The sequence below is a fragment of the Podarcis muralis genome, chromosome 9 (genome assembly GCF_964188315.1).
Source record: "Podarcis muralis chromosome 9, rPodMur119.hap1.1, whole genome shotgun sequence".
Lineage (NCBI taxonomy): Eukaryota > Metazoa > Chordata > Lepidosauria > Squamata > Lacertidae > Podarcis > Podarcis muralis.
Genome location: NC_135663.1, coordinates 29133890 through 29144562, shown reverse-complemented (window position 1 = coordinate 29144562; position 10673 = coordinate 29133890). Strand labels below are relative to the sequence as shown.

General features: G+C 45.9%; 1 protein-coding gene across 1 annotated transcript in view; it reads left to right on the top strand.

Annotated features, from left to right (window-relative positions):
- Positions 1-606: 606 nt before the first annotated feature.
- Positions 607-10673, top strand: part of QRFPR (pyroglutamylated RFamide peptide receptor) — a 33533-nt gene continuing 23466 nt past the window's right edge. Inside the window, exon 1 of the mRNA XM_028745042.2 lies at positions 607-1650. Coding sequence (XP_028600875.2) covers positions 1311-1650 — 340 coding nt within the window. The 5' untranslated portion in view covers positions 607-1310. The remainder of the gene's footprint in view (positions 1651-10673) is intronic.

Below are 10673 nucleotides of genomic sequence, written 5' to 3'. Positions count from 1 at the left end.
CACCTTGTGGCCCCACCACTTTCCTGAGGGCTGCCCCACACCTGGTGTTGGCTCTCTTTAAAGTTGTACACTCACTTTGGGACCAAACCCCACTGAGGACAGGGGGCCCTCCCTTCCAAGCTGTACATCCCTAAGGTCAAGCTGTAACCTAAAGAAGTTTCAGACTGATGTGCAAATATTCCTTAAGCCAGTGGTTCTCAACATGTGGGTCCCCAGATGTTGTTGGACTACAACTCCCACCACCCCTGAGGTCTGGCCTTGCTAGCTAGGGGTGATGGGAGTTGTAGTCTAACAACATATGGGGACCCACAGGTTGAGAAAGGCTGCCTTAAGCTGTTTTAAAACCTAGCAAACTAAACTAAAAATAAAAATTCTAACCCTCCGGCTCCAGATCAATGTAATTCATGGGAAGACATAAATTCAGGCAGTTGGTTATATTAGATTCCGGAAGCAATGGTCTCACAGGGACCCATCGTTAATTTATTACAGCTAATTCTTCATTTGCTTCGGCGGGGAGCAAAGCAGAGCACGTCCGCCTGCGCCTGGGGATCCTTCTGCGGCTTATTTGGCAGACTGGCGTCCTGGACCTCCAAGGCTCCAGAGTCTTGCCCTGTGCCGCTCCATAGCCTCAATTCTGAGCACGCAGCGCTCCCCTCGCTCTCCGATCTCCGCGAGGTCAGTCCTCCAGCTGCTTTGCAGCCTCGCTGCGCCCGCTCGGAGCCGCGTTCCAAGCGCCCCTCTCCGCCCGAGGAAGCGTCAGCTGCGCCCCTCCAGCGACTCCCCGACAAGCGCCAGCCAATCCCCGACGAGCCCCGGCGCTCCGGGAAACTTTGAAGGGCGGGAGGCCGAGAAGATGCTCTTTCTGCTCACCGATTGGCTAGAGGCTCGGAGGAAATCTCCAATAGGAGCCCTTCGCTGCTTTTCCCAAGCTCGACTTTTCGCTCTTTCCTCGCCTTCTTCTAGACGGGAAGGTTGCGGCGCGCGCGGCGGGTGGACGGGTGCGTCTCGCTCTCAAAACTTTCACACCCTCGATTAAGCGCCACCCGTTTGCTCTTCGTTTCGGCTGCCTTTCTCAGGCGAAGGACAGATCCTCGTGGAGACGTCTGGACAATGAATAAAAGGCGAGTTGAGGCGCGGATCTTGCTGCAGCCCTTGGCTGTGGGCGCCGTCGAGCAAGACTGAGAAGTGTCCCCTCCACGAATTTTAAATTTTAAAGAAAATTCCCTGGTTTTCTAAGCCTCCCGCCAGGAGCGCCCGCTTGGTCCGGCCATGCTGCAGAGGATCGCCGTCTGAGCCGCCCCGTCGCCGCGATGCGCTCCCTGAACATCACCCCGGAGCAGTTCGCGCAGCTGCTGCGCGACAACAACGTGACCCGCGAGCAGTTCATCGCGCTCTACGGGCTGCAGCCGCTGGTCTACATCCCGGAGCTGCCGCGGCGCGCCAAGCTGGCCTTCGTGCTCACCTGCGTGCTCATCTTCGCCCTGGCGCTCTTCGGCAACGGCCTGGTGCTCTACGTGGTCAGCCGCCGCAAAGCCATGCGCACCGTCACCAACATCTTCATCTGCTCGCTGGCCCTCAGCGACCTGCTCATCGCTTTCTTCTGCGTCCCCTTCACCATGCTGCAGAACATCTCCAGCAACTGGCTGGGGGGTGAGTGGCCGAGCCAGAGGGAAGGAGGCGGGTCTCCTACTTCCAGGGAGGAGGGAGACGGGCGTTTGACCTCCACTGCATTCCGACACACCGCAACGATTCCCGCCCCCCCCGTCTAAAATTAAGGGAAATGTTGGGGTTCTTTAATTTTAAAAGAACAAGTTTGTAGTCCTCATGGAGATACAGAAGCTTAATACTTTAGAAGTGAGTGCAGAGGAGAATAAAGCGGATACATAGTGGTGAAGCAATAAAACTGCTAACACCTGTGCAAAGCTAAGCTGGGTCAGGTTTGGTTTCAGGGGACCATGTGTTGAGGTTCCTACATTGCAGAGGGTTGGACTAGATGACCCTTGAAGTCCCTTCCAACTCTACAATTCAATGAGAGATTGCTGTGAAAGCAGCCACAACCATACATCTGGGCCTTCCAAGTCAGGTTTGTAAGTGGAGGGGCTATCTAAATGTGGGGGAAAGTTTTGATTACCTTTCCTTCCAGCATCATTTATCCTCAGTCGCTTTAGGGCAGGGTTGCTTAACATGTGGGACTCAAGATAATCCCAACTCCCATCATGCCTGCTCCTTGTTAGCACTGGCTGGAGCTGATGGGAGTTGGAGTCCAACACCACCTGAAGAGCCACAGTTCAGTTTCCTCTGCTTTAGGCCAATGTTTGCAGATCAAGGCAGTGTGGTATAGTGGTTGGGAGTGTTGGACTAGGACCTGGGAGACCAGTTTTCAAATCCCTGTCAGCCATGAAACTTACTGGGTGACCTTGGGACAGTCAGTCTCTCAAGCCTAACCTCCCTCACAAGGTTGCTGTGAGGGTACAATGGGGCAGAAACATAGGTGTCAACTCCTAGGGGCCAAGGTCCCTTTGGGGCCCCCCAATAAAATTTTTGAGGGAGGCATGCCCTCCCAGTAGATGGGCATTGCCATTCAAATAGTGTGTGTGCACAGTCTTGTGACTGATTGAGGGGCAGGGTGCTTACCTGGGGTCCCCCCCAATATTTTATTCAAGTTGGCACCCCTGGATGGAAGAGAACTGTGTGCTCCCCCTTGAGCTCCATTGGGGACAGGTGGGGTAGAACTGTGATAAATCGATCTTGTACCAATGTAGCAAAGTTGTCTGTTTAAAGACAATCAACAGCTACTAGCCACAATGTACATGTCCCACTTCCATTATCGGAGGCAGCGTGTACCTTGACACCAGTTGCAGGAATCACAGGTGAGTAGCGTTGTTGTGACCAAGTTCTGCTTTGGGGCTTCCCGCAGGCGTCTGGTTGGCCACTGTGAGAACAGGATGCTGGACTAGATGGGCCATTGATCCAGCTGGCTCATCTTATGTTCTTGTGTCAATTTACACCAGCCTCACCTGCATTCTGTTGCTGAATTGCTTCCATGGGTGCATCTTATAAACCACCCATAAAGCTCTCTGGACTGGGGAATCATAGAGTTGGAAGGGACCCTGATGATCATCTGGTCCAGTCCCTGCATGGCAGGAATATGCAGCTGTCCCTTATGGGAATCAAACCTGTGACCTTGGTCTTATGAGCGCCATGCTCCAACCAACTGAGCTAGTCCTAAGAGTTAATCATGCTGCATGATTTCCTATAGCAGCATCCATAACTACATTATCTACAGTCCAGCAGTTAATTCTCCTTCACAAGTTCCATTTAGAAGTGTGTTAGAATGCAACTCTTAGCAGAGTGTGGTCATAATTCAGACCATGGATAGGCAAACTAAGGATCGGGGGCCGGATCTGGCCCAATTGCCTTCTAAATCTGGCCCACGGATGATCCAGGAATCAACATGTTTTTACATGAGTAGAATGTGTGCTTTTATTTAAAATGCATCTCTGGGTTATTTGTGGGGCATAGGAATTCATTCACCCCCCCTCCAAAAAAAATATAGTCTGGGCCCCCCAAGGTCTGAGGGACAGTAGACTGGCCCCCTGCTGAAAAAGTTTGCTAACCCCTGGTTTAGACCCAGCTTCAGGAACAGATCATGACATTAATAGTAGTTGTACTACAATTAGGGACACTGATTAAAGAACAATATATAATGTACACAATATATGTGAATTATAACTGTGGGGAGCTAATGGACTCCTACAATTTGCGTTGTGATTGAGCATAGTGACTGAGTGTTCAAAGCACTTCAAATGTTATCTTGTAAAGAGAACAATAACCCTGCAGGTATTACTATAGTTCTGCAGATGGGAGACTGAGGAGGAGTTGCTAATGAATTCATGGTGGAGGTAGGATTTAAACCTCCTAATTGTAGCTGTCTTAGCTGCTGTGCCACATCAGTCCTCTCTCCCCAAAAGGCATGTAGCTCCAGTTTTCTAAAAAAATAATAATAATTCTAGCATGGCATCATCGTTTAGGCCTTTTTCATACTGTGCACTAATAAATACAATAATTATGTCTTTTGCATTTTATTATGAGATTGACAAATAGGAGAATGCACAGAGCCTCAGGTCTATCCCAGATGTTCACAGCTGCAGTCTTTAATGAGATTTAGGAATTTGGCATTATTGTGACAATTGCTGCAAGTACTAAATGTCACCAACAGAGCATGGAACTATTCATAAATGACATCAGTGTTGCAAAAACATAAGCAAACGCCAACAGTAAAGTTGCAAAGCATTGTGCTTGGCACTGGTATTGTTCATCCATGCATGTGTAGTCAATATCCATGAATTGGCTTGCACTTTAGTCACAGGGCTGTAAGGAGTTACAGAACTATACGGCAGCAGTACTCTCCCAACTTGTGACCCCCTGCAACCAGCATTCAGAGACTGAATGTTTGTGCAATGTAAGCGTTTAGCATGTTTAAGGAGACATAACAGACCAGCTCATAACCGAGGTTGAAAAACTACATTAATAAGAATAGCATAATTATTGCTTTTCCAAAAGTGTGGCACTCAATTGGATCCCCATCGCATGCGTATTGTTATGAGTTTGGGGCTCAGTCCGGATGATACCTTGGATCCCTCCCAGTCCTTGGGATCCTGAATCTGTGCAGGTAGAATGTGTAAGGGGAACTTGCCAACCAGTTCTTTTGTCAAGGTAATGGCTTTGGCTGGCTAGTTAAGTACCATGATTTTAACATATCCTAAAAAGTTACTGTGTGCCATAGAAAAAAACAAACAGACGGGCCTTTCCCTCACCCATCTGGAGCCAGAATTGTTGTGGGTATGAGCTAAAAGCTGGGAGACACAGAGACATGTCTTGCTTTGTGCTGAATCCAAAGCTGGACTTAGGGTTCCCCTGGAAACTGAGAGGGGAAGCAAGATCTTTTGGAGTGTTAATGTTGTGAGACTCTCCAGCCTCATGCCCAGATTGCATATAAATAAAATTATATTTCCTAAAGACACCACACATTCATAAAGACACACATTCATTTCAAGGAAGCCAAATCCTTGGTAAAGCAAAGACACCCCTAGACTCTCTCACTTCTTGGAGACTGGGGTGGTGTGTAATAAGATAAAGTCATAGAATCATAGAATCATAGAGTTGGAATAGACCACAAGGGCCATCGAGTCCAACCCCCTGCCAAGCAGGAAACACCATCAGAGCACTCCTGACATATGGTTGTCAAGCCTCTGCTTAAAGACCTCCAAAGAAGGAGACTCCACCACACTCTTTGGCAGCAAATTCTACTGTCGAACAGCTCTTACTGTCAGGAAGTTCTTCCTAATGTTTAGGTGGAATCTTCTTTCTTGTAGTTTGGATCCATTGCTCCGTGTCCGCTTCTCTGGAGCAGCAGAAAACAACCTTTCTCCCTCCTCTATATGACATCCTTTTATATATTTGAACATGGCTATCATATCACCCCTTAACCTCCTCTTCTCCAGGCTAAACATGCCCAGCTCCCTTAGCCGTTCCTCATAAGGCATCGTTTCAGCTTTGGCGTTTTGATGGTGCCAGCACCTTGCTGTCCTGTCATTATATATTTTGCATAGTTTCACATGCTACTGAGTTTCCATTCTGATACAATGACCAGTTTATCAGAGCAATGAGTACAAAGTATCTGAAAATCACAGTGAGGGGCAATGTATACAAATTCAGAAATACAATGTTTTTCAAATTAGGAAAACAGACTTCCATGCTACTAAGAAATGACTAGGCCCTAGGTCAGAAGGTTGGAGGGACATAGCAAGCTGGTGGAGAAGGGAATTAGTCTATTACTGCTGCCGTCACTGCCGATTAGTTGGCAACATTACCCAGCTTGCATAGTGTAGGCAGGCTGCCTTCACAAGACTGAAGTAGCTTTGATTGACAGCAGTAAACAGCATTAATGTTTCAGGAATTAGAAAATGATGCTTAGAATCAGTGAGAGTCATTGCCACCAGCAGAAAGACTAGCCGAGCTCATCTTGAATTTTTCTCAGTCCTTGAATTCTCAGTCCTTGAATTTTTCATGCGCTTTTAGGAGGAACAAGTGGGGGTGGGGTCAGGGGAGTAGACTAGCAACACAGCAGTGGGGGCTTGGAAGCAAAACCTTTTGCATTCCACTGCCCTTTATTGGCATTCTCTCTATGTTTCCCTCTTTGAATCAGGCGTGGATTTTCTTCTTCTTTCCCCCTAGCAAGGGCTGTTGGCCTATAGAAAAAGTAAGTGGGGACCACAACTGATGGTGGGTAGAGCGGGAAACAAAAGTGGGCAGACTTCACAACAGTGCAGGATTGTATAGCACAATCTTTCTCATTGCCTTCATATTTACAGGCCATATAAAATCAGCCTTATGGCTACAGGTTCCCCACACCAGCTTTACAGCTCCCCTGTATAATATATTTTAGTCTTTAAGACAGCAATGGGGAATCTGTGTCCCATGCAACTAATTAAGCCCATTGGGCCTCCCCATTTGGCCCAGTCCCATCACTGGAAGCTGGTGGGGTGCATGGGTGGAGCCTATGAGGTCACATGAGTAGAGCCTAGGAGGTGGTTCCTTGTGAGGTCCCCTTGCAAATTGATAGTGGACACTTAAACCGCACAAATGTGCAAATGCTTAGCACCCAAGTGTCTAACCTTTGTTCAAGAAGGTGTCCCTGTTCACACACTTGCTTCTCTGCAATCATATCTGTGGAACACCAGCTGGAGGAAAAGCATTTGAGGAAATCTAAGCATCACGTCTCCTCTCACAGTTTCCCCCCTTGAAAATCACCCTCTGCTTTTGCAACTTTGTGACTGTATGTCTGACACCTAGGATTCTGCCAAACATATTGTTACCACCTCAAATCTTCAGTCTTACACCACTTTTCAAGCAAAGTCTGCTAGAGTCTGTATATTGTATGAAAAGCAAACAAGGTTCTTTACAGTGACAACTGGTGATCACGGTTCTGCAGAAAACAGCGTGCCTAGAAGCAAATTTGGCAAATTTGGTTTAATGGAAGGCAAATGCTGGAGATAATGAAATATTAGTACTCCCACTGTTGTTCCAGTTACTAACAAAGACAGTGTGTGTAGAGAAAAACAAAAGCAATAGTAGTGCACATTATATTTTTTGTTGTTGTTTAAAAAATTGTATACCACTCATTTTGTAGCTGGAATGCACTCTGGCAGTCTAGCTGTTCGTTATGTCAGGTTTAGATTTCCAGCCATTCCACAGACTTTTAGTTGCATGTGCCATCATTTTATTCAGCTTTTAACCTAAGAACTCTGCTGGCTCTAAATCTGTGAGAAACCAAGGCATCAGTTCAAGGTCAGTTGCAGCAAAGAATTTGGTAAAGTATGTGCAATCGAGGCCCCATGTACACCCTTCCCTGTCATCCAACATGCTTCCAGGTTCTTTTTCTGCAAAACAACAGATTTTGCAGAGCAGCTCAAATATGGATTTTTTGGAAAAGAAAATTAAATACATTACAACATGTGTGGATTCCAGTTAGATAACAATAAAAGAAAATGGAACTCACTGTTCCAAAAAGGAGTAGAAAATTGTGTGATACAGTATTAAGTTTGGGTTATATTAAGTGGTTTTGTGTGTGTGGTTTTTTTAAAAAGATAATTCATTTACAGTGCATTCCTATACATGCCGACCAATCACATCAAATCAAACCAAATTACATAAATTCCAAATTACACAGCCGAATTTTAAATTTTTGTTGGGGGTACCCATATTTCAAGTTCCGAAGGGATCCAATCAACTTCTTGCTTCTTACTGCTGTTTTAATGTCCACAAATCTAACCTTATGATGTTCACAGTACTATCCAGTCCTTTCTTATTATTTTTCCACATCTCTTGTTGTTATTTTCATATATTTTTCCTTTCTCTTTGTGACCTCTGATAGTCTCCGCAAGCTGGTTAGAACAGTTTGTAATCCTGCGTGGATTTTTTTTTTAATCCAGTAGCCATATCCAGACGTTTTCCATATAACATCACTTCCATATATCAAAAGAGTCTTAGTGTCATTAACCTTCACCAATCTGCCTCCTTTCTCAAAACCTCTGAGGAGATTCACTAGGAATGCAGTCTGAAAACAAGTCCGTTCTTCCTCCCGGCTATAAATCCTTTGGCAAGATGGCGACTCCGAATTAATTGCTGCGCCATTCCCAAAAGCTCTTATTGCTTCTCGGTCTCCATAAAGCATACTTTTGGTTAAAGTTTATCTCCACACAGACCTTAATCATCCTGCTTGGGTCAGTTCAACCGATGGTTCTAATGAGGAGGGGTTCTTGTAAATCACATAGAAGGAAAGTAAAAAAGGTCCCCCCCCATTCAGCCCCGTTGTCAACATACCCCGCCTTTGGTGTATCTTCATCGTAAAATATTCCTGTTTCTCCAACCTGTCGTCTTCTTTCGCAGAGGTCACTTAAATTAGCAGACTTCACTCCCCTTCTTCACTTGAAATATGTGCATTTGCTTCTTTTGTAATTAATTATTCCAAATTGCTGCAACTAGTGCGCGATCAGAGACAGCATCCAGGAGAGCCGAGGTCCACACGGGGGCATTCTGCCTAGGGCCCTCACCCCCTTCTTTCGAATTAGGGGGTGATTTATGGGCACAGCAGGCAAGGGCAGTGTTCCCCATTTCCTTGGGGCAACAAGGGAGGCTGCCTACTCCCATAACAGCCTCTTAATTACCCCGTGTGGGTCGGAGAGATGGTATTGTCGGCCATCTTCCAATGCGCCCCCTAGTGGCCCCCCGCCACGTTGAATCTCAGCTTGGGAGAAAGGTGGGACAGAAAAATATTAAATAATAATAATCATGTTTACTTGGAAGTAAGTGCCATTGAGCTCAGTGGAGCTTATTCCCAGATAAGTGGGGATAGGCTTGAAAACTTTGTTGCAAAAGTCAGAGACTGCTTTAAAAATAAAAGCCACCTCCTTCTCTAGCCAGCACTCTCCCCAGATTACAACATAAGCATATCCAGTCTCCAGAATTAAATATTGTGTTCTGTTGCCCCCATCTCTCACAAGCAATAGAATAAGCAAAGAAAAACACATCTCTCCCCTCTAAGCCAGCTCCCTTCCTTATACAAGCCAGTTCACAATTATCACTCTTTATGTCTCTTCCCCAGCGAAGGACAAAACACCCCCTGATGTAGATAAACAATTTCTTCTCCCCCCTTTACAACAGAAAAGCAAGCTGTTGCACGAGGGACCCCAACCTTTTAAAACAAAAGAAAGACCTTCAGGAACCAAGAAATAAAGGACTTTTCTTTTTTGCCTCTTTGCCTGCACTGAGGAAAGTAACCTGTCTGGGCTGGTACTAATGTCTTGCTTTCTCATGAAATAAATGTATTTTTAAAAATAAAGAAAGCTGAAGCAAGAACCTAGCTCACCCTCTCACAAAAAAGGCGCACGCATCCTGCTGTTTGAGGAAAAAATGTGTACCAACAGGGAAGAATAAACAGCCGCATGGTGGCTTAGGAGGGCAGTCACAAAGCTCTATGCACTTCACAGTCCATGTCTGGTGCCTCAAGGCCATGCTCCTGAAAGATAAAACATAAGATGGTTGCTTGTGTTTAACTAGTCCCTCTACTTGGGAGGCAGGGGTCGAAGTCTACTGCTAGTTTTTTAATGGCTGGCTAAGCAGAGAAGATGGATGGAAGCCTCTCAGTAATTTGAACTGTATTGATGTTATTGCGTGTGTCAGAAAAGACTGGACCTTGGTTTCGGAGGTTTGAAGGTGTTTCCCCCTCCTCTGAAACTTCACAGGGCTACTTTGCCCTCCCCTGCATATGATGTCAGGCACAGGAAAGGTAAGACTGTAGGGCTAAATTGAAAAGGAAGAATCGAGAAAACACTCTAAACATGTTAACCCTTCTTCCTTTCTAGCCACATTCATTTTTTTTATGTCCCACGGAGGACCTTATGGTCTTCAAACAAAAACATCTTGGAGATCCTGGGCCACAGGGAGGTTAGGCTGGCCTCAGAACAGAGCCAGGGCTTTTTCGGCTGTGGCCCCAATCTGGTGGAATGCTCTGTTACAAGAGACTAGGGCCCTGCGGGACTTGACATCTTTCTGCAGGGCCTGCAAGACAGAGCTGTTCCGCCATGCCTTTGGCCAAGGCACAGTCTCATCCCCTCCTTTGGTAATCCTCATAGAACTTTAGCCCAATGGTTGCCATTAATTTGATTCTGAACTGATTTTAGAATGAATTGATTTTAGAATGTGTTTTAATTAATTGATTGTGATTTTATGTAAACTGTTACTTTTACTGTTGTTAGCTGCTCTGAGCCCGGCTTTGGCTGCAGAGGGTGGGATATAAATATATTATTATTATTATTATTATTATTATTATTATTATTATTATTCAGTTTGGCGCCTTTTCTTGTCACTGGACTGTGACAGAAAAGGTGCCTGATTCAAAAGGTGCTAAATTACAGTTGGAAAAGAAGAGTATATCAAGGTGGGGGGTACGAAGCTTTTCTTCCTGTTTGGATACAAGCAGGTGATGTCCCTCACTTTAAGGGTCCTCTATAGGGGATTTTACTGGGACGTGGGTGGCGCTGTGGTCTAAACCACAGAGCCCAGGGCTTGCCGATCAGAAGGTTGGTGGTTCAAACCCCCACGATGGGGTG